At 51.1% G+C, this 26240-nt stretch overlaps 7 protein-coding genes across 7 annotated transcripts; 5 read left to right on the top strand and 2 right to left on the bottom strand.

Moving 5' to 3' along the window:
* Positions 1-1914: 1914 nt before the first annotated feature.
* Positions 1915-2298, top strand: N7473_005597 (uncharacterized protein; the record flags this gene model as incomplete). Its single annotated transcript, XM_057151537.1, has 2 exons — positions 1915-2000; positions 2031-2298. The coding sequence occupies 2 exons, from the start codon at positions 1915-1917 to the stop codon at positions 2296-2298; spliced, it is 354 nt and encodes a 117-aa protein (XP_057009342.1).
* Positions 2299-3848: 1550 nt separating this feature from the next.
* On the top strand, positions 3849-4694 carry N7473_005598 (uncharacterized protein; the record flags this gene model as incomplete). The annotated part of the gene is made up of 1 exon (XM_057151538.1): positions 3849-4694. The coding sequence occupies one exon, from the start codon at positions 3849-3851 to the stop codon at positions 4692-4694; it is 846 nt and encodes a 281-aa protein (XP_057009343.1).
* Positions 4695-7317: 2623 nt separating this feature from the next.
* On the top strand, positions 7318-8875 carry N7473_005599 (universal stress protein; the record flags this gene model as incomplete). Its single annotated transcript, XM_057151539.1, has 3 exons — positions 7318-7631; positions 7699-8089; positions 8153-8875. 3 exons carry the CDS (start codon positions 7318-7320, stop codon positions 8873-8875), a joined length of 1428 nt encoding a protein of 475 aa, XP_057009344.1.
* Positions 8876-9638: 763 nt separating this feature from the next.
* Positions 9639-15592, bottom strand: N7473_005600 (putative eukaryotic translation initiation factor subunit eIF-4F). The gene is made up of 6 exons (XM_057151540.1): positions 14631-15592; positions 11395-14371; positions 10894-11324; positions 10745-10828; positions 10295-10677; positions 9639-10201 (listed from the first exon to the last, which is right to left on the bottom strand). The coding sequence occupies exons 1-6, from the start codon at positions 15288-15290 to the stop codon at positions 10054-10056; spliced, it is 4683 nt and encodes a 1560-aa protein (XP_057009345.1). The 5' UTR covers positions 15291-15592; the 3' UTR covers positions 9639-10053.
* Positions 15593-17202: 1610 nt separating this feature from the next.
* Positions 17203-18334, bottom strand: N7473_005601 (HVA22/TB2/DP1 family protein; the record flags this gene model as incomplete). The annotated part of the gene is made up of 3 exons (XM_057151541.1): positions 17203-18007; positions 18079-18228; positions 18306-18334. 3 exons carry the CDS (start codon positions 18332-18334, stop codon positions 17203-17205), a joined length of 984 nt encoding a protein of 327 aa, XP_057009346.1.
* A 786-nt stretch (positions 18335-19120) lies between these two features.
* On the top strand, positions 19121-20134 carry N7473_005602 (NRDE family protein; the record flags this gene model as incomplete). The annotated part of the gene is made up of 2 exons (XM_057151542.1): positions 19121-19186; positions 19238-20134. 2 exons carry the CDS (start codon positions 19121-19123, stop codon positions 20132-20134), a joined length of 963 nt encoding a protein of 320 aa, XP_057009347.1.
* Positions 20135-21318: 1184 nt separating this feature from the next.
* egl3 (putative extracellular endoglucanase/cellulase) lies at positions 21319-23094 on the top strand (the record flags this gene model as incomplete). The annotated part of the gene is made up of 5 exons (XM_057151543.1): positions 21319-21442; positions 21522-21730; positions 21808-21872; positions 21933-22030; positions 22088-23094. The coding sequence occupies 5 exons, from the start codon at positions 21319-21321 to the stop codon at positions 23092-23094; spliced, it is 1503 nt and encodes a 500-aa protein (XP_057009348.1).
* Positions 23095-26240: the final 3146 nt, after the last annotated feature.

A 26240-nucleotide genomic window follows, 5' to 3' on the forward strand; every position in this document is an offset into this window, starting at 1 on the left:
AGCATAACTTGTACGAGTGCGAATGAAATACGAATGAAATCCATAGATATTGTGCACAGAGCGGATCCAGAATGGTGGACCCATCTGTGTGGCTAGTCGGCGTCGGAGTTCGGGGGTTCCGTACTGCGACTTGCAAGAGTAGCGACTGTCAGAAAGAGAAAAAAAAGTTTGTTTTGAGTCTGTCCGTTCTCCGTCCCAAGTTCCCGTCTCCGAGAATGATCGCCGAGGTTCCGGATGGATGTACATGCAGTATTTGTGCAGTGATCCTTCAACGTTGAGTCATGTGGACAACTGGACACTGGGATGGGAGACTGATATGCATGAGAACACTGCATTGTATCTGGATCTGGTTTGAGTATTATTATCACTATTATCTCAAAGACCATTCTCAGGGTCCAGTTTCGAGCCGCTTAGATAACACAGTCGGGGTCTCAATGAGGCTTGTGCATTGAGAATTTGAGAAACAGCATTGTTCAGTCTCCACTCATCAATTATAGATCGGAGTTTTCTTAGTTAGCAATTCCACGTGTGGCAGTCTGCTGGTCCTTGCTTTTACTTTAATTCACGAGAACGAGTCTTCGTATTTTCTTGCCAGGACTCCAGAAGATGGACTTGTGCAGATACACATTATTGTGCATTTCATACCGCCTGCCTAGTACAACCTCACCGCCCAGTCCATTGACTGAATCGACCGGCAGAAATCCTTGGTGCCTCGGCCCCCAATTGAGGCACAATCAACCCGTAGGAATTAGACAAATAGACCAGAGAATATGAAATATGGTCACAGCTTGTCATCAGCCATAAAGACAAGATACAACATACCTTATCAACTCCGTCACTCATACCAACCACTCTCTATATTGACTATCACAATCGCATCTCGGCCAGCCCATCAACACACCGACCAGCCAGACTGACATCATCGACCTGTCAAAGTGGACCCATCGGCCTCGGAAACATCGCAACAAATCGCCGAGGCGATCACTCAGAAAAATTTTTCAATTTCATTTTTAGATTTTTCTGATCTCCCATCAAATTCGAATCCACAAATCCACTAACTGGCTGAACCAGGCAAACTCTTCGGACGAATCCGAATCCCGCATCTGATCTGACTCTGGCTGACAGCCTCATTATTGGACCAACAGTAATCTGTTGTCAATTCGTCTGTGCTATGACAGATGTGTGTGTGTTGTCTGCACTGACACTTGGTACTATGCAGCCCTGCTCGAACATGGCATGGCCATTACCTAACTCCGTTGCGCGGCTGAAATCCTCATATCACCGAGGAAACTCGGACGTGGCGGCTTCTAGACCTATCGATGGAGTTAAGCAGTGATATGCATCTTGTTTCAACATAACCTAAGGTGCTATTCTAGATTAGTGATGATGTAGCCTGGAGCATTCGACTACCAGTAAACACCATGTCATTTTCTCTCGGCGGTCGTTCATCCGCACATTTCGGCCGGGCATCCAACATTGAGACCTCTGCCTAGATAGGGAAAATCGTATTCGCGACCGTAAGCATCATCATAAGGCTGCTCGTAAAGTTGGAACTTACCCGGTGGGGAGGCTTAGGTAACAAACTACACATCCACTGATCCACACGAAACAAAAGAAAACCCCGTTGGGCTGGAAAGGGAATCCACTGCGAACCGCCGTAAACCGCAAAAGAAGTTGCAAAGCCACTCTTAGCTGGGCTTCTGGGCACGCCATGGCGAGCTGAGACGCCAATTTTCTCCCCTACGCGGCTCGTTTCATATTTTTCGTGGCTTTTGAAATCCACTCTAAGACACAGCCCTCAGCCATGATTACATGACTCTTAGCCTTGGCCTTACTGTGTCTTCTCTGACGGTTGCAACTCGCTAGATCGCGACCGGAAGAGTAAATGTTCGGATCGTGGCCCCCACTTTGATAATGGCGGAGCTGGGCAATGAGAATGCCGTTTCTGCCTTACTCCGCCATGCCTGCAAGGAGGAGTACGTGGTCGAGCGAGAGGCGAGGTAGGAGCCTACAGGGGGCTTTTATTACAGGACGTTTGGACGTCAATTGTTGCCTTGGCTGCGCAGCAACAGCACTCCACGTCGCGTTGCAGCCTGTCCCTTTTCTGGGGAAGATGCCAAGGCCAATAATCGAGGTGCCTTGAGTTGGGCTATTTTCTTGGAGGTCATTGCTTTTTACAGCCGCATGGTCATGCGAATACGAGTGAGTAATTGCTGTACCAATGCGGTGGTCCGTGACCTGTTGCTTATCAATAGTCTCGAAGCTAATCGAGTACGGAAGTACGGGGTATGTATTTAAAAGCAATGAGCGTCATCTACGGAGCTAGGACGGCGGACTAGCGGTCATTAACAGTCGGACAGTCCAGTCTGACAGGAGGAACCATAGAGAGGAACATTAGGGATCACCACCATGATATCGGATATACGAAGTGGACATTAACAATCAATTGTTATTGTCATCTGGACCGACCATGGGAATGCGAGGGCTACCCAATTTGGCAAGCGAAGAACTTGCCAATGGCGAGATAAGAAGGATAGTCATGATGATGCCGATGATGATAAGAGTCAAACGTTATTTACCTCGGAAAAAGTATTGTGTAGTGATGAATAATTGCGGGGAGGACTTTAACGCCGGTCGCTCGTGACGAGCTATGATACCGATAACAGTAGTGATGGGATCATGGATGAGGTGATTGAGTGATTGATAATAGAGCATCACCCACCATGATTGGAAATCATCATGCTGAGTCAAGCGATAACCTTGGGCGCGTTGGCCCCAAGCCTCAAATTGACCAACGAGAATGGATAACCTTAGATCATTTCACTGGAAAGGGATTAGAGTTGATTCCCCGGACATAACGTAAGGCAGAGAGAGCCAAGAAGTAAATCAATGCAGGAGCCATGGACTCAAGTTGAGTAATCGGCGAGTTGTGTATCCCGAAGTATGGAACACCAGAGGGAAGGCCATGGAATGGGATCTGTCGTATTCCGGAGAAGGGCGTAACTACGAGCCGGTCGGTCATAACCGCCCTGATCCTCCGGCTTGTGGCTTGAGTAGAGGGAGACATTGGTCATCCATGAGGGTGGGGCCTCAGGGTCTAACACTTACTGGCGAAAAACGGACTTCACCGGGTGAGTCACCATACATCATTTTGTGAAGAGAATCGACTAATGATTGCGGACAAAAACTCGGCCTTTAAGGTTACCAACAGACTAGAATGAGCAATGGCTGCGAGGGTTAAGAAAAGGTAAAGAGTAATGTTGTTATACACCGTATGTACCAGAGATGCGGTGTAGAACTACGAATTATCATTATGCAGGCCATCCCTGCTTACGCCGTAGCGAGTAAAATGTCAGCAAAAAAAATGGAAAAAAATAGCAGAATTAATCAGCGGATATTTCGGCCTCGGGGCATCCACCAAGTGCGATGCGCATAAACTCGGTGGGGATCTTCGACCCTCCGATCGGGTGCCGGACTTTAGAGAAGAAAAAAACGGATACACGGGAGTAAGAAAAAAAATAAGAATTAGAATTATCAAGCATGATCATTGTCAGGCTCCAAGGATTTTTATTTTATAACCATCTTTTCCTCCCCCAGGTCTTCTCCCTTTTTGTGTTACCACTATATCCATCCACAACAGAGCCACACAGACATCCATCAAGCAACGAACTATATACATATAGTCTACACATCCAATACCCATCCATCACCACGACGACCAATCTGGATCTACCTCAGCCCCCTGCCTTAACTAGCCTCACCGCCCTGTGACAGCCTGAGTCACCCCCAGCTTGGCAGAACGAGTCATAGTCCCTGAGCTCATAAGTACCTCAACTGCCACCACCGCCATGGAGGCTTCCCAAGTTACCTCCACTACCTCCTCTCCCCTTCCCAAGGACTCTTCCCTCGCCTCCGCCGCCTCCCCCTACTTCGAATCTCTATTCCGCCGCCGCCAACAAAAGAAGATGAGCATCACGCAAACATACTACCTGGCTCACACCGCCCGCAAGAAGCTCACCCGGGAGGCTTCGCGGGCAGACCACGATCTCCGCCTGCTGGTTGGTCACGCCAACCTGCTCGACTCGTTGATGCTGGATCTGGCCGATGCAGAGCGTGAGCAAGAACGGTGGTTCAACCATACTGTTAGCGGTGCCACCAAGACTTCTCCCCGTGAAGAGAAGTCCCGCCACATCCAATGGGCATCGACCGTGGTCGAGGAGCCCGAGGAGGACTGGAATCCGGAGGATGCGTCCGACCTGGAGTCGGATCTCAGTGATAGCGACGAGGAAGATGACTCCGACTTTGATGAGAACGACTTCGTCATCAACACCCCTGTTCGCCTGCGTTCTCCACCCCCGCCTCAGCAGCACCTCGCCGCTATCCCCGAGGCTCCCTTGGTGGAAGATGAGGACGATACCGACTCGGACTTTGAATACGATGATGAGGAGGACCTGGAGGAGCTCAGCTTGACACGGTCCCCATCCAGGCAATCACCGCCCGAGCTGCTGGCTGACTTGGACGACTCGTCCGAGGACGAGCACATGCCGCCCTCGCCGCCGCAGCCGGCTCTCGAGTCCTTCGATCAGAAGGAGCCTGCGACCGCAGCCATCCCGTTGACAGACGATCAAACAGTCCTGTTTGAATCGGGGTATTACGTTTCACGAGAACAGAGCACAATGATCGAGGCGTACTAAAATCTTATACCTCGATCTGTCTCTGTACTTGTATACCACGATATCTTGATTCTTTACTTTGTGATACCCCACGCCTGTTACGAACGAACTGTCCGAGTTGATTCTGTCAACCACACTTTTGAAAGCGTCTTCCTCATCAGCGCTTTTTTTTTTTGCGTCATATTTTCCTTATACCAGGCGTTTATACACCTTTTTTGCCGCGGTCACATCTTTCACATACTCGACTCTCCGATACCACCCATCTCATCTCTCGTGGCTACGGCCGAATCTTTTTTTTTTAATTTCATTGCTGGGAATTTGGACAGTGGCCCTTGGTATGCCACGGGCAGCTCTCCCCCCCTCCTCTGTGAGCGAGGCGCAGGTTGAGACTACCCAAAGTGGGGGTAACAAATTGGGATCCCGACCGGGGGATCGTGGGAATTGACAAGGATTCCCCCCTTCATGTATATAGATATATCAAACCAACCAAGTGTTGCAAAAAATGCATACCAAAAACATTCTAAATTTGATCGTTCTTTGTTCTTTATTCTAGTAGAGGGGTAAATTAGTACTGTAGCTGCGAGGGTATTCGCTCCCAAGGTCCTTCAAGTGTATCTTATCTGAGTCTATCTACATCACTCATCACTAAATATTTCCCCGTCGGACGACGATCAGGTATAACCAACCATCATAAACCCTCATATTCACCACTAACACCTTGTAACACAATATCTACATAACACATAGATACTCCCATTTGCCCCCTCTACATCATCCCAGCACAATATCCCGCCATCCACAACACCCCAATTGAACCAATTCACTACAAGTACCAACCACACCAACGCACCAGTGCATGTGACCCGTCGATCGCATTGCAGACGAGCGCCCCGAGCGCGTTCCCCCAATAGTACTCACTGTATGTATTCGTTTATTCCACTCTAAGCCAATACATTCTTACATGGCGCTCACCGCTGGTGGATAGATCCACGCCAAGCAGCGATAGTGCTCCGATCTTCGCGGCTAAGTCGGCATAGTCAGTCCGTTATGGGGCGGACTAGGTCCGCTAGTTTGGTGAAGGGTTTTGCTAGGGAGGATAGTGGGGGTATATAGGAGGTCACGGGATGTGCATATATTGTACGGAGGACGGAGTAGTGGTTATGGTGTGTCTTGGAAGAGTCTTGGAAGGTGATAGTGCGATTGGAAGATGGTCTTTAAGGATTCTTAGGAGTACTTTGTGGGAGATAGAGGGAACTTATTTTCTGCATGTGGTAGGTGCAGGGTTGATAGGTTATTTGTTAGAGGATTTGATTGTGCGGGTGATTACGGGTAATTATTCTCGTAGATTTGTGTTATACATCTACTGTATATGTAGATAGCCAGATGGTACATACTGTATTAGGACTCCGACAGACTGTTGAGTTTTGAGTTGCGTGCGATAATGCACGGGAGGACTCGGTACATTGAGATTGTCTACGGAGTGACCATATGTTGAGGAATACCTACAGATCACCAAATACTAACGTAGATAGGGGCACTTATAATCTCGTTAGCTTCAGCCTTCGTGCTCCGTGCTGCATACCATCCCATCGATTCCCCGTCGATCTAATAATCCACCCCTTTAGATTTAGGTTACTCCGTACTCCGTACGGAGTACTGTACCTACTATTGCTACCTAGTACTTAAGGAAATGGCGATTGACAAGGGATCTGCAAACGCATTTTCAAGCTCAAATGCATGGTATCAGGGATCGGGGCTGTCGCGTTATCTCGCGTCGTAGCTTTTCTCCAGGTGGAAGGTTACTACAATATGTCGTACCTACTGACCCGAGCATGTCAGCTACAACGGTTTGTATGTACGGTATGTCTTGATCGGGGGATATTTCGCAGCCTGACACACTGGCTGGGTTTCATTTTCCGATGAGGCGGGCTAGCCCTTGATTAGCATGGAAGGGTTAAGCTTTGACTGGCATGCCATGGGAAAGTGTAGTTCTACAATAGGAATCGGTCTGATTAGGGATTGGTCTGATAAAATAATCTTGGTCCCTTTTCATCTCTTGAGTAACTGATCTATACAAGTATACAATCCCTAACACCCAAATTTATACTTCAATACTTATACCCTAACATTCCCTACTTTATGTACATACCAGACGGAGTATCCAAATCACCCGATAACCCCTATCGCTATCGATAACCTTAGCATCTCACCGCCTACGGCTTCGGGCCAAGCCCCTCGCCGAAAGCGTCACTGCGTCCGCCTGTTGCAATTGCCTGTTACCATCAATCCTAGAGCTTCAGCAGAAAATAAGCGCATTCCGAAACATGTGGTCGCCTGAACGGATTGATAACTTATATTTCCAGCTTGATAGTCGTTGAAACTCCGCTCCTATTCTCCCCGCATACCATCCCCATCCGCATCCGCATGGCCTGATCATTTCCAGCGGCATTCGCATCTTCCCCGAGTGTCATATCTTATTGCGCTCAACTCCCAAGACATCTATTCGATCTGATTGACGGCGGAAAGAAGAGATTATCAAATTCAGCACTCACTTGAGCGCATTCCGCAGCTTGAAAAGTCATTACACGCCGAAAGCGCCGCTGATTCTTCATCTCCGCCGCCGCCAACCCCCGCCTTTGCAACAATGTCTATCCAAAGCTCCCCTAAACCTTCCTTCGAGTCCGAAGATAGCGCGGAGTCTATCCAAAGCTCAACTCAGTCTGCGGTCTCTTCTCATCGACCCAGTATCTCCTTTGACGCCAACGCACGCAGTCAAAGTCCGCGCCGCCGATCCATCCAATTCAACGTCGGCAACGCGGAAATGCAACTGCCCAATCGCTCTCACAATATCAAGGAGAGGCGGCTTTCATACGCCGATGCACCGGTCAGAGATCTAGATGTAGAAAGAGAACCGCGGGCTCTATCTACAAGTCGTGGACCTTCTCCGCCGCCGCCAAAGTACGTTGTTCCCTTTTTCCGAAAGTGAGGGGTGGTTTGGTATTCCGCGTGTACTAATTCACAATAGGACTTATGAGCGTGGTGTTTCATTCAATACCTTTGATAACCGCGATGCTTCAGATTTCTCCCTGACACTCAACTACAAGCATAAGGGGTATCAGAGTACGCGGCGGAGCAGGACGTTTCTGTGTGGCACGGACCAGAATGAATACTCCGACTTTGCTCTTAATTGGTTGATTGATGAGCTGGTCCAGGATGGAGATGAGATTGTTTGTCTTCGTGCTGTGGAGAAGGACTCGGCCATGGCGAGTGACGCTGGTATCGAAGAGGGCAAGTACCGCCAGGAAGCCAAGCGGCTGTTCGAACAAGTCATTCAGAAGAACAGCCAAGATGAGAAGGCTATCAGCTTGGTCTTGGAGTTGGTAGTAGGCAAAGTGGAGGAAATCATTCAACGAATGGTAAGCTCCTTACTCTGAGAAGTAGTCTCTGCTGATCATAAGCACTTACTGACCAAATTCTAGATCCGCATCTACGAGCCTGTCATGCTCATCGTCGGAACCCGAGGTCGAAACCTCCAGGGTGTACACAGTCTCCTCCCCGGCTCAGTCTCCAAATACTGTGTCCAGCACTCACCAATCCCGGTGATCGTCGTCCGCCCCTCGCCCAAGCGCGAGAAGAAAAAGAAGAAGCGCCGCGCGGACCCAACGCGACGCAGCTATAACCACATTCTCGAAATGAGCGAGAAACGTGGCAGTCGCGTCTTCGACGGTACCTCCAGCACCGAAGGCAGCGCCCTCAAACTGCCCGGCGAAGAAGCTGCCGTCGCATCGGCCCTAGGCCCCCCCCCATCCTACTCCCGCAACCACTCGCGGAGTTCGCTGTCGGTCTCAGACCGAAGCAGCCTGAGCATCGACGATTCGGATCCTGCCTTTCCCGTGCCTTACTCTCTAGACACGGTGCTCATGAGAAGTCCCTTGAGTGGTAGCTCTGCTAGCTCGGAGGAGATTGTGGTGGTCAGCGAGCCAAGCCCACAGCGATCTAGTTCGCCAGAGGCTCAGGCTCCGCTGCCACCAAACTCGCCCTCCGAGCAGGAGCAAAACTCACCGGACGACTCAGAGCGCCCAGAGGTGGAACTGGAGATGGCAGGGTCCGAATCGTCCGAGGCCACTGCGAAGCGGCTGTCGATCCCTGTGATCGAAGTCTCTGCGGAGAGTGAGGGGATAGAGACGGCTACGGCTGAGTGAAGTGACGGTTCACTCTTTTCCGTGAGGACATCTTCCTTTCGTCACATCTTCCTTGATATGACGTCTTTTCGTCGTATCTCCCATACCCCTCCCTGCATTGTGCTTGAAAGCACATTGCAAATACATACAAAGCCAGGTTTCACCCTCTCCATATCACATCACACCATGTTACCTAGCCTGATGATACCCCCTGCACTGCGCTGGCCTTCCCCCTTGGCGCAAATACCCCCAGGACTACCTGAGTAGTCGCAGAGTTTTCTCCCCTCCAATGAATCTATTTCTACGGGATCGTGGTTCTTGATCTTTTCTCTTAGTAGTTCGTACTTGGCATAGTTTCTGTATCTACTTGAATCCTTGTATAGGAGCGAATTGTGTAGCCAAATATCAAGTCTGGTCGTGACAAAGTGCACCATGTCATAGATGAGAGAGATAAATCAGAACCCTATTTTTCGTAGCATAATTCTCAAGCACGATACTCAAGGTCTTCTTCATATGAATCAGTCCCATTCCTTCTTACTACATCTAACAACCCCATTCCCTTCTACCGCTCTTGTCATCTCTTAAAGGAACTACCCTACCGAACGATCCGAAGAAAGACAAAATAAAAGATGCATATGCTTTTCAAGATCCTAAGAAAAATCGTCCATCACAGTCATCACAACTGACAGACTTCGGGTATTGAGAAGACACAGGATAGAAGAAAAAAAGAGATCAGCGAAAAATGCATCATCATTCCCGTCCCACCACCACTCCATCCCACCCTTTCCTGATGCATCCCCACTCAGCATAGTAACCAATGATTGCCTATTCCTCATTTACGAAGCAACAGTCTTCTCCATTCATATGCTACCAACGACCACCACCCCTTCTTCCCCACCAATTCAAGATTAATAAAAGTAGGAGGAAGAAAAATGAAATAGAAGGTGTGAAAATTGTACACTATGAAGGTCCCGAGTAAAAAAAGGAGGAAAGAAGGATAAGGGACAAGGGTGAGATAAGTAAAAGTGTAACCGACCAGTCGGGGAATGCAAGTCAGGACGGCCAAAAAAAAAAGCAGATTCGCAATGGGAGCAACATGAACAGTGGGGAAAGGCATGGGAGGATAAGAAAAAGAGAAATCTTTTGGGTGAGAAAAACAATGGAAAAAACGTTGATCATTAACACCTAGGGAATCAAATCTATGCTGCGTCCTCCCCGTCCTTGGAGGGGGTTTTTGAGGGTCGGCGCTCCGCGCTGGCGGGCTGCGACTTGGTAAGCATGGGGGAAGTAGGGTTGGACGGGGGCGAGGTTGCCATGTTGTCCCGGTCTTCCAGGGCGGCGAGGGCGCTATGAAAAAGAAACGGGGTTAGTATATTGTTCCACATGGGCTGAGGGTGGGTTTCCCATCATATCGAAAAAGACGTGGAAGTGATGACGTACCTGAAAGCATTCATTGATGAGGCAGCCTCCTTGTCCTTGCCAGCAGGGGGAGTACCAGTGCGGCTGCTTGCAGCGCTGTCATCGCTGCCCCGAACCAGGTTGCCACCGGGGCCAAGGCCCTTGCGACCGCTGCTGCTACGAGAGCCAAGCAGACTCGAAGGGCCGAAGGACATCGGCTGGTTGGTGTTGCGGGTAGCCCGCAGACGGCGCAGGTCGTCACTGCCGACCTTGCTGGAGGCGTAGTCGGGGGGAGGGGCCTGGTTACCGTAACCGAAGCCACGAGCATCACCACGGCCCATAGCTGGGCGACCACCGCCACCACCACCACGGTTGGCCTGCTGCCGTTGGCGCTCCATCTCCGCCTCGGCCTGTGCGCGAGCAGCCTGTTTTGAACATATTAGTCATTGAACTTTTGGATGTAGATTTAATGAATGAACGGATAAAACGAACCTCCTCGCGAATCTGTTGGATAGTCTTGGGGCCCTTGTCAGCGTCCTTAGACTTCCAGCGTTTAGAACGCAGATCGGCAATGTCCTAAAGAAAATCAAGTTAGTTGCATTCTCAAAATTGGATTGAAGGGCACAAAGGGGTAGACGAACCATCAGCATGAACTTCAGACGGCTAGGCAAGCCGGGCATGTCGATCATGTGGTTGATACGGGCGAAGTAGGCGTCCATCATGGCAGGACCCTTCTCTGAGGCATCCAGACTGGCACCAATAGTACGCAGCAGGTTGCACAGAGACTCGACCTCGGCCTCCTCAGGCACACCCTCGAAGTCAAGCAGACGCTTGGTACATTCGTGCATGATACGCTCCGTCAACATGCCAAGCTTGTACAGCTCACCAATGAACTTGACGAGACCAAGACCACGACGCTTGGCAGCGGCGGCAATGTAGTATTCTTCGGACAGCATAGCAATCTCGTCGGTGACACCTTCGGGCTTGGGTGGGAGGTTGACCTTCCAACCACGCTCGAACTCCTCCTGACAGCGGTTGAGCAGGTACTTGCGGAACAGAGAACCACCAGTAACTAATGCAGTAGGTTAGTAATTTGCCAACTAATAGCGAGCGAACTCAAGGGGCCTGGATCTGACACTTACCAATGTTGCCGTTCTTATCGCGGATGTTCTCATCCTTGATCTCAGCGCTCATGCTCTCCAGCATACTCTTGCAGAACTTGGCGTACATAGGGGCCCAGTGAGCCTCGTCAGTAGCCTTCTCGAAGGTAAGCTGAATGACCTGGCGCAGGGTGCGGCCATCAGACTCGTCCTTGGACTGAGACACAATCTCCAGGATCTGGGAGGAGATACGGTCGAACTTCTCAGGAGTCATCTTGTTCAGCGCGGCCTTGACCTTACGCTGCACAACATCGGGAGGCATGTGGCCCTCGCCACCAGGAGCGGGACCAGCAGCGTTGGGACCAAGGCTGCGGGGCTTCCAGCCAGTAGCACTCTGCTGCAGAGCCTTCAGCTCCATACCAGCAGTAAGAGGCATGGCCTTGTTGGTATCCTCCGGGTTCTTGCCACCGTGCTTGCCACGCTTGCTGCCAGCACCACCCTTGCTCGATGCCGCACGAATAGGGCCCATGTTAGAAGAGGGGTTGCGAGAGATAGGGCCTGCGCCCATGCCAGGCATGCCAGGACGGCCACCAAAGGGACCACCACCGAACGGACGGCCACCAATAGGCGTGCTGACGGCAGGACGATTGGTTTGGCCGAAGGAACCCATTTGGGCACCAGGGAAGGCACCGAGGCCCTTGTGAGAGGGGTTGCGACCACCCATGCTGGGGGTACGGGCAGACTGGGGTCGGGAAGAGGCATCGCTGTCACCGACAGTCTCACGAACACGGGCGTCCCAGTCGATAGAGATCTTGTCCTTGAAGGCAGCCTGGAATTGGAGCAGGAAGTCACGGCTGTAGTGGAACCGGCGACCAGCGGGAGAGTTGGCGTTGAGAGCGGCGTCGGGGGCGTTGACGGAAGAAGGGTAGGTGATCTTGCTGAGGTCCTCAAGGAACTTGGCATTCTGGAGGGACTTCATGGCGGCGCTGGGTTGAGGAGGCTCAGTGGGCTTGGGGGTGTCGAGCTTCAGACCAGCAGGCTTCTTGGCAGCGACACCGGCGGGTTTAGCAGGGGGGCCCATGGACATGTCAGACGAAACAGGAGTGGCAGCACCGCTGTCGGCGGGAGTTGAAGTCTCAGTAGCAGTGAGGCCACCCTTCTTGAGAGAAGCAAACAGATCCTCACGCTCCTTGCGGGTGGTCTCATCTTCGACGTTATCACCCTTAGCACGAGCAGCCTCACGAGCGAGCTCACGCTCTTCGGCTTCCCGTTCGGCCTTCTTCATGTTGATCTCATATTGCTCCCGTTCTTCGCGCTCCTTGCGCTCAGCTTCCTCCTTCTGGGCCTGCTTCTTGCGATTGTAGTCCTCCTCAGCGGCACGCTCCTTAGCCTCGATCTCGGCCATCTCACGCTCGATAGCATCGTAGTCAATCTCGTCCTCGTCTGCGGGGGGAGCAGGGGCGGGAGCGGAAGTAGGAGCGGGAGCCTTCTTGGGCTCTTCGACAGGGGCGGCCTTCTCCTTCAAGCTGAGGTCCTCCAGGGCAGCACGAGCGGACTCGGTGGCGTCCTCCTTCTTGGGTCCAACAGGCTTGGCTTCAACAGACTTGGCTTCAACAGGCTTGGCTTCAACAGGCTTGGCCTCAACAGGCTTGGCCTCAACAGGCTTGGCCTCAACAGGCTTGGCTTCAACGGGCTTGACTTCGACAGGCTTCGCCTCCTCGGCGCTCTTGCGGGCAGCTTCCTCGGCCTTGCGCTTTTGGGCAGCCTCATCATCCTGAATCTTCTGCCGCACAGCATCCTTCAGTTCTTGCTTCTTCTCCTCATCAGTCTTAGTACTACCCACCTTGCTCTCAGTGCGAGCGTGGTCAGTGGCGCTGGACGTGCGAGGAGGCGGGGTCGCGGTAGGAGTGGCGATCTTCACTGGGGAAGGAGTAGCACGAGCAGGAGAGGCCGGATTCTTGTCGAAAGTCTTGACGCTGCCGCTGTTAGGGTCCTTGATGATGATAGGACTCTTCTTTGCAGAAGGAATCACGAAGTGTGGCTTCGCGGGGACGGGGCTGTTCGACGACCTGCTACCAGTGTGAGTGTGACCAGTGCCGGGAGGACCAGCAGGGGCAGGTTGGCCCAGGCTCGAGCCAGGACGGTCAGTCGAAACCTGGGATGGGGTGCGCGAGAGAGGAGTCGACTGGGGTGGAGGCTGAACGGGGTACTGCTGTTGGATGTACGGGGCCTGCGGGTTGTAAGGCATGCCAGGGCGGGGTTGCGGCGACGGAGGGGTCATGTACTGCATGTTCTGCATGTTATAACCACCGGGGTAGAAGCCGTAGTTAGGGTCGTAGCTCGGAGGATAGCCCTGATTGTTTTTAACCCAGGTTAGACATTGTTCAAAGTGCCCGCTCTCCGGCGCGAGATTTGGCATGGGGATGGGGACCGCAGGGGGGCGGCTGTTTCCACGGGGGCGACCATAGCTGGCATTGTCTCCACGATTGGCACGCCAGTTGGGATTACTGTGGTGATTCACATGGTTGCTTTGATTGCTATGGTTGCCACGCCGGGCAGGTCTTGGGTTCTGACGGGAGTAGGATGGGTTTCTCACAGTTTGGGGACCCATGTGCTGCCCGTAGCCAGGGTAGGGCTGGGGGGGCATCTGCGGGTGGGCCATAGGAACTTGGTTCATCTGGGGCGTGGTGGGATGAGCGTTCGCGAGGGCCGGGCTGCGGTTCGCTTGGTGAGGCGAGTTGGGGAAGGGAGGCATCGGCCGGCCCTGGTTAGGGCCGTGGAACTGAGGACCCATGTTGGGACCACCACGGGGCTGGTTAGGGGTCTGGCGGAAGTTCGGGCCTGGTGAGTAGGGCATCTGTCCTCCTTGGTAGCCAGACTGGGAGTATCCGCGACCGCGGCCACCCTGGTGAGGGTAGCCACCACGGCCAGGGCCACCACCCATGTGGTTGCTCATATCACTGTGAGTCGACTGCGAGGACTCGCGACGGACGTGCTGTTGACCGGGTCCGAGAGGAGGCTGTGATAATGGGTGCATCTATGTGAGCAAGCGGTTGTAAAAAAGTGGGGAGGGGGAGATCAGGGACGAAAAAAAACCAGGAAAATCAAAAAGATAGGAGGGATGATGCGCGGTCGCGTTGCCGCTCCCGTTTCCCGCGCGCTTCACATGCGCCACGGCACATCACCACACAACCCAGTTTCCACCAAAAAAAAAAAAAGACAGACAGACACAAACACACAAATAGTGCAAAGAATCATCCCAAGTAAATTACACTTACGTTGTTATCACCAGCATTCTCACCGAAGCTGCCAAAGTTAGGAACATTACCCTGTGCCTGGTAGGTCGATGGTGGGGGGCGACCACCGCTGGACGCGGGCTGCGGGATGGGTGACGGGGAGGTCTGAGGCGAAGTGACCCGCGGGTTGGTGGAAGGCGCACCTAGGCCAGACTGGGCCTGGTTGGAGGCGAGCACGGCAGGGTTACCCATGTTGGGGGAGCTCTGCTGGTTGGCAAAGCCGAACTGAAGAGAGTTGGGCCGGCTGGCAGGGCCACCGTTGGGCATGTATCCAGAAGCACCAGCAGAAGTGATGGTCACAGACGGCTTGCGAGAGTGGTCATTTTGAGCAGCGGCAGGGGCTGTAGGAGCACCATTGACAATGGTCACCCCAGACTGAGCCGGCTGCTGGGAGGATTGGTTTTGCATGGGTTTGCCGTTCACTGAAGATGCAGCAGTCGACTTCCCATGTTGCGCCGAGCCACCCACGGTGACGGGAGCAGGGGAGGAGTCCGTGGTGGACTTCTTCGTGGCGGAGGCGTAGGATCTGGCTGCTGGGGCAGTCGCAGCCAAGGGGGCAGATGAAGTGACGGACGGGTTGGAGGCGGAGGTAGCGGTGCTCTGTCCTGGTTGAACGCCCGACTGAGGAGGGTTCGAGGTCATTAGACAGGTGGTATCCACGTCACACGCGCAGAGGTGAAGACTCGGAAGGAAACTTTTCGGGGTGGAGAGAGGAGAGTCGCGGGTTGAGGTGACGAAAGTCGAAAGGTGATGTCAAGTTGTGGACGGGGCTTGACGAGGCCACATCCAAACCTGAGATCTGCGGAGAAAAGGAAAAAAAATCCCAGACGTTAAAAAAGAGTCAAATCAAGTGAATGATGTGACGAAAACCGGGGCGCAGCAGGGAGATGCAGCGCGTGTACCGGAGAGGTGAGGGTGAGAGGTTCGGGTGGAATAAATCCAAAGTTGGGGATGTGTGGGAAAGGGAGAAAAATCCACCTGGAAAAAAGTTGTTTCGGTGGGAAAGGGAAAAAAAGTCTTCGGGAGCTTGGGAGAGGAAGAAGCAACGTTCGGATCTAGGCAACGAAACTCACCTTACGAAGGGGAATATCTGGATTCCAGAAGTAACAAGTCCTTTCTCAAGAGATCGGACTTGAAAAAAAAAAAGGAGGGAGAGAGAGAAAAAGGTGAGGCTTGGTGGTCGGGGAAAGATGTGTGTTATACTGTCTCGAACAAACAGCGCCGCCACCATGACATCGGCGAAGTGGCCCGGATCGATGTAAGACGCCTGAAGACGGCAAAATAGATTTCAACGTTGAGAAGTGAAGCGAGAAATACGTGAAGCGATTACGATAGTATTTGGTCTATAAGATGCTTGGAGACTTTTCTCTCCTTTGGACTCGGGATCTCCATAGTGAACTGACAATCCGGAGGGAACAATGAAGTGGATCTGTGGTTGTTCCTCCCCCCCCAATGTGGCTCCATTTCGCCACGCTTGACGTGGGAATAACAACTACTGTAGCTAACAGTACAGAAACAGTAGCTAACAGTACAGAGACAGTAGCTAACAGTAGCTAAGGAGTAACCAAAGTCATTGTCAACTAGGCCAGTCACACTCTTCATAGTTGGGTTTATTCAGTAGGTTACACTCATCTATACTCATCAGGCACTCTGAACAAGCAATTCGTTACTAGACAACCACCCTATCAGCGTCTATGGATCTGTCACAACATCTCGCCCACTCTCGATACAGCAACTCAGCCTGCTTAGTCGACCTTTTACTCGTGTCCGGTATGACTCAAATACCTAAACGAACTGGTTCAAAGGGATCAGTAGCGCATGATTCATGGGGGGTATGGACTACAGGTCCGTTCTAGGACTAGTTCTTGGCTGTGGATTATTATCGAGTTCATTGTTTCTCCAAGGGATACAGTGGTTCTCTCCTATCTTCCCCTTGACATATACTCGATCGAAAGGGATAATACCCAGTACAGTAGTTGGTAGTAGCAGTAGTAGTCAACTAATAATAACTAATTTACTTGATGATATCATCTTCGTACATTCCTAAGATCGACATCGATTCCCCCGATTCCCGCCTTGCGCGGCGCGAACTTTCTAGATGCGCAGCAGGCCATATTCTTCCGACCGGTTTGATTCGGCTGCTCACTCCCACCATTTGGTCCTCGGCTGTCAGATCATGTTCGATCAATATGCGAATGCGAGACGTGAGGTGTACACTTGCCCAGTCCACTAGTCTCTAGCCCACTGATCGCTAGTCCGGAGGTGAGGGGTATCCAGGCTGTGTAGATGCGATGATGTGCAGCAAGTATGGTGGGACAGGCGAGAGGGCCTCTGCGCTCCTCAACCGCAAATGGCGTTATCTAAATAAACTCCGTTGTTAAACCCGCTCATCCGGAGAAAAAATGAGGGCCATCTATGTATCTTGATGGTGGCGTGCGTATTTGATTTCTCATCTAGCACCTGGTATCTGGTGGATGTATGACTTTGCTGGTCTTTTGAAAATTGACGTCTTATAGCCCTCTAACCCGACAAGCAAGAAAGAAATACAGCGAGGCTAGTATCGATCATATCCGGACGTCCGAGCCGCATAGTCAGTGCCTGATGAGCCCGACGAGTCGTGCTCATTACCCAGCCAGCCCGATGTCCACCGGCTGCTCGTCCGCCGGGCACCACTGCGACTCCCCAAATCCTCATCGTCGACTACATCAAAGGAATTGTCGCTGGGATCCTTTCGCAGTGGAGCACCATAGGCCAGATCATCGTTCTCGGTATCATCCCGGCCCATCGCTTGTTCCTCCCGACTCAACGTAGAACGCAGGAAATCCAGCACCTCCCGCTGTCGGGAGATATAGCTTGCCTTCTCGGCACCGGACATGGTTTCCAACTTGCGCTGGAGAAGGGTGCCGCTGGCTGATAGCTCCTCCTCGCGTGCTTCACGAGGCTTGCCTGCAGAAGTGACGGAGCCCAGTGCAGTCCCGAGAATCGAGTACCAATCGTGGGCAGCTGCCGGTGCGGCGGCTGGCGCTCCGGGCGCAGCGGGAGCACCGACAATAGGGATATTAAATCGTGACAGCAAGGATTGAGCATAGGCAGCGGGCCCCGAGGGTGGCGGTGGCGCGGGCTGTTGCGGGGGAAGGCCCATAACTTTCTCCCGGATCAAGTCGATAGCTTTGTAAAAGTATTGCAGGCCCATTGCCTTGGCCTGCTCGTGTGAGCGACCGATAAACTCTTCGATCTCGCGTTCGTGGTGGGTCAAGAATGGATCGACGTAGTCTTGGTAGAGCAGACGAGCTCCCTGTGTCTGGGGAAGAACGAGATAGCATAGGAAGAAGAGACGGATCCAGCTATAGAAGGGGAACCTGGCGAGAAAATCGCTGTCAGCTTCTGCAGCAGCCTGGGATCATAACTGGGTGATCGACAAAAGCCATACCATCCAATAATAAATACTGTCCAAGATTCCACCAGCAACACGACAGACAGTACCACCCAGTACATCAACCATGGTGCGAGTTGGGAGGGGTCGGCGGAGCGGAGGGCCTTATAGGAAGCGAAGATGGGGAAGAGGATGGTAATCACGGAGCTATAGAATCTGCGATTAGTAGCTGCACGAGCTTGCAAACAGCTAGTTCAATGAATATGCTTGAGATAGGCACTTACGACAACAAGTCCGCAAAGATGCCGAACATGATGGCGAAGAAAGTATAGGAGACAGAGGGAGTTTGAGATAGCAAAGATCAAGAGGGGTCGACAATCGGCGGTGGGCGATCAGGCGGCTCTCTCCAACACGGAGGTTGAAGAGCTGCACAGGTTTAAATCGGGAAGGGGCGGGTTTTCTGAAACATCGACACAGATTCTTGCAACCTCCAAGAAGTCTAGATGAAGAAGAGCCAGGACAGAAAGTAGGAAAGGCGAGGTTGAAAAAGATGAACGCTGAGTCGTGGAGTCTGGTGGAGATCAGCGATCAGCCCTCTCAGGCTGTCGGGGGCGGTCATGCTTCCTCCCGATCAACGGCTCGTCTTGACGTCACGCGATTTGTGGATTCAGGTCTTCTTCATGCCCTATAGAGGAATTCATGCTGTCTGCGGAGTAATTTCTGAGGGCTAAACTATTCACTTCCAGCATTCTCAAAGCTTATTCACTACCAACCCCGCCATTGCTTACAAGTTCGGCCTCCGTGCGACGAGCTTCAAGATCGACGTGCCACTACTCCAGAGTCTCTAGTACTACTGGCTGCGGCTCTCAACAATCGGCCCAATCACCCGATGCCCAAGGCGCTTGCATGATCGCTGCCAGTTTCAATTCATTTCCTTTCACTCGCAACACTCCTTTGCCAACTCGCAATCCAGTGCATGCCTCTAGAATCGTGAATACCGAGTCCTAATCTCGAATATTGGGATTGCGCATATCCGCCAGTTTACACTTCCCCGCTTCTCTTAGTGTTGAGGGTCTCCCAAGAACCTCGGAACTAAATAATGTGTATCGCACTCATCTCAACCGCTCACCCTGAGTATTCGTTGATCGTCATTGACAACAGAGATGTGCGTCCTCCATAATTCTTGGCTTATGGTACTTCTACTAAATACAGTCAGGAATTCCTTCGACGACCGACCTCGTCGCCAGACTGGTGGCCAGAGCCAGCATCGCATGTCCTCGGCTCACGCGATTTGGCCCGAGCCACCCACGGCACCTGGATGGGAGTCACCAAGCAAGGCAAATTAGCCGTGCTCACCAACTATCGCGAAGATAAATGCGCCCAGGCCGTTGGGGTACATAGTCGTGGCCGAATTGTCAACAGCTGGCTCACCAGTCCCCCCAGCGAGGGTCAGACCACCCATAGCTTTGTGCAGGAGATGGTCGCTAGCCCCGAAGCCAAGCAAGTCGGGGGATTTAGTTTGGTTTGTGGCCGGGTCAATGAACCCCTAGCCATTGTCTCCAACCGTTCCTCCGACATGGACCAGATCACCTGGGTAGCCACGGAGAAGAACCAAACCCGAGGGCTTAGCAACACAAGTGTCGATGACCGGACATGGCCCAAGATTCTGGATGGCGAGAAGTTCATGAAGCTTGCCATTGAGGAGCATGTACAAGCCCAAGAAGACGAAGAGACCCTACTGCAGCGGCTTCTTGGGGTGCTCAGCAAAGACACCTTGCCGCGACTACCGGAAGGAACCAGTGTCGAGACTTACATCCAACATCTACGGAAGAGTATCTTCGTTCCCGTCATCGGCGCCGAGGATGATGTCAATCAAGCGGCTGAAGATGTCGCAGCTGCCCGCGTCGAGGACGAAATAAAGCAGCCTCAGGTCAAGGGACCTCTGGACCAGAACTATTCCTCCGGACCGTACGGTACTCAGAAGCAGACGATTATTTTAGCTCGGCCCGATGGTCGACTTCGGTACTTTGAGCGGACCCTTTATGATAACGACGCCAAGGCCGTGCCCATCGGACAAGGCGATCGGTCGTTTGAGTTCCACGTCGAACAATAGCAATTAGCCGGCCACGACCGATCACCCCTGCAGCGACCGTGGCTCAAATGTAGAATCTAACGTGTTATGATCATGATGAAACAAGCATGGAGGGAACGAGGGGAACCACATGGACATTTTGTTTCGCTGCTGCCTGCTTGTTATAACTAGACTTGGAAGCGATTCCAAGCGGTGTAATTGATATCAACTCCACTTATCTTGATTGTCCGTATTACATGTGCTTACATTTATATAAGCTGTAGGATTCGTATTTGTTCGCAAAGGAGCCTCCGGACCCATTCAGGCTAAGCGTGAGTGAACTATTTCACCGACCGTCATGCTAAACGGTCCGCCGTGTTTCAGCTTAAGAGGTTGTTCATCTACCCGGCACCCCATTTTTCTCTCCTTGTTTTTCGGCCTCTTCCCTAAGAGGAGAACCGCCGAACCCACTGCCCCTGGACCGGAATAATTTCCTGATATTCTTCCACTTATGACTTCAAGCTGCTGGTTCAATACGGCGCTTCACGAAATGACTCTGAACCCTCATGGGCCCTGCGTCAAACCAAGTCGACTCCACACTTCCAGATGCCTCCATCATCACAGCCTAACGGCTTGCCCGGGACAGTCCTGATCCCCGTGCTAACTTAATATTCTATGGCTAAACTATTCATTCACTAGCCTCATTCAGCAACGACGTAATGAAACTTAGATTAACCTATGGCCAGATCAGGACCGTTCCAGCCCGTTCATGCCGGATCCAATGGCCCCCAGGCCATCGCCTGTATTTACCCAGTAGATCCATCGAGGCGGATGTCCGAGGAACTATCCGTTTCTTAATTACTTACAGGGTTAGCGTCCACCAGCCTTTATTCCACGCCCGGTCGAATGGCGGTGATTTCTGTTCTCGCAGAGGGGGCCTCGAACGACGAACCCACTCCGTGTATCAGATGCTTCACTAGACTTAACCGAACCCAATGGTCGACCTTGTTTGACGCCCACCCCCTCTTCCAATATGTCGAGCTATATAATGCCTGAGATCTTGAAGTCTCCTGTCTTCTTCGGGTTTTTCTAACTCTGTTAACCTTCCTTTCCTTTAAGCATCAAGACTGGTTTCTTGATCATTTCCTTCTTTTTTACAACCACATTCTTTCATTCGACCAGCTCGATAGTCACTCTCTTCGAAACTTTACCAACCATCTTTCAAAATGAAGTTCACCAACATTGTTCTGGCTGCTAGCGCTGCTGGCATGGCCGTTGCTTACCCCAGTGGTCGTGACGTTGTTCCCAACAAGCGCAGCGTTGAAAAGAAGCGTGCTACTGGCTTCACCTGTGGGTTTTCTCCTCAATGGACTGGCAATTGGTCATTAGCAATTGCTATGAAGACGTACATAATACTAATAGCAATTAGGGGTCGGTGTCAGCGAGTCTGGTGCCGAGTTCGGGTCTGCTATCCCTGGTACCCTGGGAACCGACTATACCTGGCCAGTGACCTCCAAGATCCAGGTCCTGCGCACTGCTGGCATGAACATCTTCCGTGTTCCCTTCTTGATGGAGCGTTTGGTGCCTGGTAGCATCACCGGCTCTCTGGATTCGACCTACCTGGCCGCTCTCAAGTCTGTACGTGACAGATCCATTGTAAAGAGCTATGAAAAACTTCAAACATATACTGACCTAGGTGTTCTTGTTCACTCTAGACCGTCAACTACATCACCGAGAGCGGTGCCTACGCTGTCCTCGATCCTCACAACTATGGCCGATAGTACGAGATTCCACCCTTTCCTTTGTCCACTTCGGGCCTTGATATTAACCTCTTGAACAGCTCTGGCAGTGTCATCACCTCTACCGACAACTTCAAGACCTGGTGGAAGACCGTCGCCACCGAGTTCGCTTCCAACGACAAGGTCATCTTCGATACCAGTAAGCCCCTACCCAAAATCTCAATAACGTATTGGTAAACTAACACACTTCGACTAGACAACGAGTACCACGACATGGATCAGACCCTCGTCCTCAACCTGAACCAGGCCGCCATCGACGGTATCCGTGCCGCCGGCGCCACCTCCCAGTACATCTTCGTCGAGGGCAACGCCTGGACCGGCGCCTGGTCCTGGACCAACAACAACGATAACATGAAGGATCTGACCGATCCCCAGGACAAGATCGTCTATGAGATGCACCAGTATCTCGACTCCGACAGCTCCGGTACCTCCGCAGCCTGTGTTAGCAGCACCATCGGCCAAGAGCGCCTGGAGTCCGCCACAACCTGGCTGAAGAACAACGGCAAGAAGGGCTTCATCGGTGAGTTCGCCGGTGGCGTCAACTCTGTCTGTGAGTCTGCTGTTGAGGGCATGCTCTCTTATATGTCCGACAACACCGACGTCTGGATGGGTGCCGAGTGGTGGGCGGCCGGCCCCTGGTGGGGATCTTACATGTACTCGCTGGAGCCTACTGATGGTCCCGCGTACTCGACGTACCTGCCCATTCTTGAGAAGTACTTCGTGAGCGGCTCTTCCTCATCTTCTTCTTCGTCTTCCTCCTCGTCCACCACTACTACAACTGCCAAGGCCACCACTACCGCTAAGGCTACTACCACCACCGCTGCTCAGCAGACTACTACCTCTACCACCGCCGCCGTCGAGGTCACCACCACTCCCAACGGCCAGGTTGAGGTCTCCAGCTCTGCTACTCACACCAGCGCCAGCACTAGCTCTGCTTCCCACACCACCACTACTAGCTCTGCCTCCCACACTACCACCAGCTCGGCTAGCCGAACCACCACCCTGCCCGCCATCGCTACAACCACCCTCGTCACCAAGACCTCGTCCGCCCAGTCTTGCAGCAGCACTACTACCGCACCCTCCACCGGTGGTACCGTTCCTCACTGGTACCAGTGCGGTGGTCTCAACTGGACCGGCGCCACGGCCTGCGAGAGCGGTTTCACTTGCAAGGTACAGAACCCTTACTACTCCCAGTGCCTGTAAAGAGCGTCTCAATGAGAACGAGGCTTTCATTAAAAGGGGATTGGCATAAATCTTGATGCATTTGGTTTGGTGATTTTCTTCTTCTGGGAAGGCTTGGTCTTCACCTGTATACTTTTATACTTCGATTCTACTACTTCTACTACTTCTACTTTTCATATTTTATTCAATTGATTTCTTGCCAATCAAATCCCACTACAGTCCAGCTCATCAATGATATGAAAGCACTAATGTCCTTGAACCATTTCTCTGGAGCATATATAGTAGCTAGCAAAATTGGCTTGGCGCTTAGGTCTTTTGCCGAACCAAGCTGATATCGATATATCAATCCCCGATCAAGCAAGATATCAGCACAATGAAAGGAAGAAAAACAAAAGTAAAAGCAAAAACATACAACAGCCATACTATGGCGATGCTCACCTAGCGCCTAGCGTTCGCTCGTGGGCGGCTCGCTGCTTTACGCTCTCGGACTTTAGGCGGATTCGGGCGGCTTCAGGGGGCAGTTCACCCACGTGAATATCCTCACCTAGCGGGGTGAAGCCCGTCTCAAAATGTGCCCTTCTACATTTTGATCGAGGGAAAAATTTCACGATACGGAAGCAGAAACTATGTCCTTAGTTGCCGCTAGCTGCCATCATCCTTTTCTACTCCTTTGTTTCTCTCCTATCCCACGGCCATGTCTCTCTGGCTTCAATCCGACCGCAACCATAACGAAAAACGACCTAATGCTGGCTTACGCCAGTAAAATATGGCGAATTTAACTGACGTCGATAAATCCGAAATCAGACGGGTAGTCCTGCTGCATACAAAGGGGAAATATAAGCGCACCAAAAGTTTTCGTCAAGTTTATGTCCAGTTCTCAGTAGAATTCCAAAGATTAACTATCTTCTAGATTTATTAACCTCTATCCTGACGCCAAGAGCCTACCTAACCTTCAATCCTACAAAGTATTCCTTGTGTGGGCTGTGACGATTGAGACGTTGAGGGATATGAGATCAAGTGAAAGATCAGGAGACAATGTATGAAGGAAGAAGGAGATATCTTTAGATGCATCATTGAGGTATTTGCAGAAGAAAAAGCCAGCATGTATTTCGATTCCTGTTTTCCCTCGTCTCCTTCTTTTCTTCTTCTTCAGTCTCGATACTTCGTTGAATGATACAGCTTGATCTGGGATCTTTCTCTTGACCCGTAACACTCTAGTACTATTCAAGCCAGCTTATATAGTCTCTCCGGCGCAAATCCGTAGCTACGGCATGTTACATATTTTCGATAGTGATAATAGCTAGAGTTTAGTGAGCGTGGGAAAAGTCGTGTATTATAGAGAGGAAAACCTACTGATAGCTAAGTCTTAGATTAATACTTGTGTCTCCGGGTCGATCCTCGAAAGCGTTCTCTCTGACTTAAATACGATGAAGCCTAGCCTACAGACCGGAAAAATCATAGCTCTTTTAGAATATCTCCAGAGACATTTCCGTTAGAAGCTAGTTAATTTAACTATTCGAAGGTGTTAGCATAAGTCCCAAAATACATGAAGTCCTTCGAAAATGTACGTAAGGATAAATTCTCCTGCTAGTGCGATTGATCCGCTCCAAAAGCCGATTGCGGTTACTAGGAGAAGAAGTAATAGGAAATATCTACCCCCTCTGTATTATATCTCGAATTATCGCCTTATAGTGAAGAGAGATCTTTAGCATAAGAGTCTCTAGTGTGTTCAAGGTTAAGAGAAAGATAGTGGATCTTTGACGAATGTGACGCTCTGGCGAGAATAAAGGAATTTGGAAGATATGGTAATAACCTCAGATGTAGCCATTCACGGGTGTCTACCTCAGTTGTCTGCTCGCTTACTTTGAGGATGCTGTGTATTTAAATCTTCTCTCGCTGATCGGTTTTCCTTTTCTTCTTCTTTCTCTCCTCAGTCTTGATACCTTCGTTGAATGGTACAGTTTGATTCCGATCTTGCTCTTAACTATGACAGGATCAAGCTGTACCATTCAACAAGAGTATCAAGACTGAAGAAGGAAAGAGGGAGAAGAAGGAAAGCAGGGATCTTATACATACTGGCTCTTTCCTCTTAAACGCCTTAACAATGCATCTAATGAAATCTCCTTCCTTCATGCGTTGTTACCTGATCTTTCACATCCCTCATCGTCTCGATCGTCATGTATTGCACTAATAGTATACGCGTCTAGGTAATTATGTAGCTAGTTATCCATAATTACTATCCACTTATCATATATTCATATATAAAGTTAAGATAGCGGTATATCTCCTGTGTTATATTAGCGATTTAGATCATTTCGGATAGGAGATGGTATACCTCTGGACACTTTACTGACATCTATTCCCCTAGATATAATGGCTTATGTAGTTCCTATAACCCTTTGAATGGTAATAGTCTATTAAGGGCTCCTGGAACCCGCCTAAAATCCTTCTCTAAACGGAGAAGCACTATTACAGAATCTTCGCCATCTCCTTCTCTATTTCTGTTCCGCATCTATACTCTATACCCCCTGTTATAGGTCAATCGAAAAGAAATTAATTCGGTAACAAAGACGAAAGTATCAAGACTAGGGAAAGAAGGAAGGAAAAATCTATCTGGTGAGGGAAGTTGTTAATACACCTAAACCTCCTAATCCGGCGATGTTTACTCACGATACCAGTCTTGTTATTAAACCGACTAACTCATCAACCATCCTTCCAATCCTATCGTCTTTAATTGTCTTACGCGTAACCCCCCCTCCCCAGGCCTCTAGTTTATTCGAATACACCGATAAATGTCGATATCGCGGTACGGCCGAGCATTTAGATACTCCTCTTGAATGATCTCCGGTGCTTCACCAAAGAGTCCTATAATAATGTAAGTATTAAGACGTCTAGCGCCTTCTTTGAGCCTTACCCTTATAGTAAAGTTCGACCACTGTTATGATATATCCTGGCATGAGGTTATTCCCAAGTGTTGGTGCCTCAGGCTTCCCGGACCTGATAAGCCGGCAGGCTTTCTGTGGAGGCTCGCTGGGGCTTCGGTATCAGTACGTGTACGAACTCCTGCAGGGAACACCCTTAACAGAGGTTACATAAGCCTCGTGTTTCACCCCGCTCCCATTTCCCTACCAAGGATACATCTCCTTCCTGTTTGAGCGATGAGACTG

Source organism: Penicillium subrubescens (assembly GCF_028828155.1).
Source record: "Penicillium subrubescens strain IBT 31985 chromosome Unknown utg000004l_segment0_segment0, whole genome shotgun sequence".
NCBI classification, from domain to species: domain Eukaryota; kingdom Fungi; phylum Ascomycota; class Eurotiomycetes; order Eurotiales; family Aspergillaceae; genus Penicillium; species Penicillium subrubescens.

Coding starts and splice junctions, on each gene's coding strand:
- N7473_005600 (XM_057151540.1), bottom strand. CDS start 15,290: ATGACCTCGAACCCTCCTCAGTCGGGCGTTCAACCAGGACAGAGCACC. Junction 11,325..11,394: donor CGATAAGAACGGCAACATTG/GTAAGTGTCAGA, acceptor CTACTGCATTAG/TTACTGGTGGTTCTCTGTTC. Junction 10,202..10,294: donor TCATCAATGAATGCTTTCAG/GTACGTCATCAC, acceptor TCTTTTTCATAG/CGCCCTCGCCGCCCTGGAAG.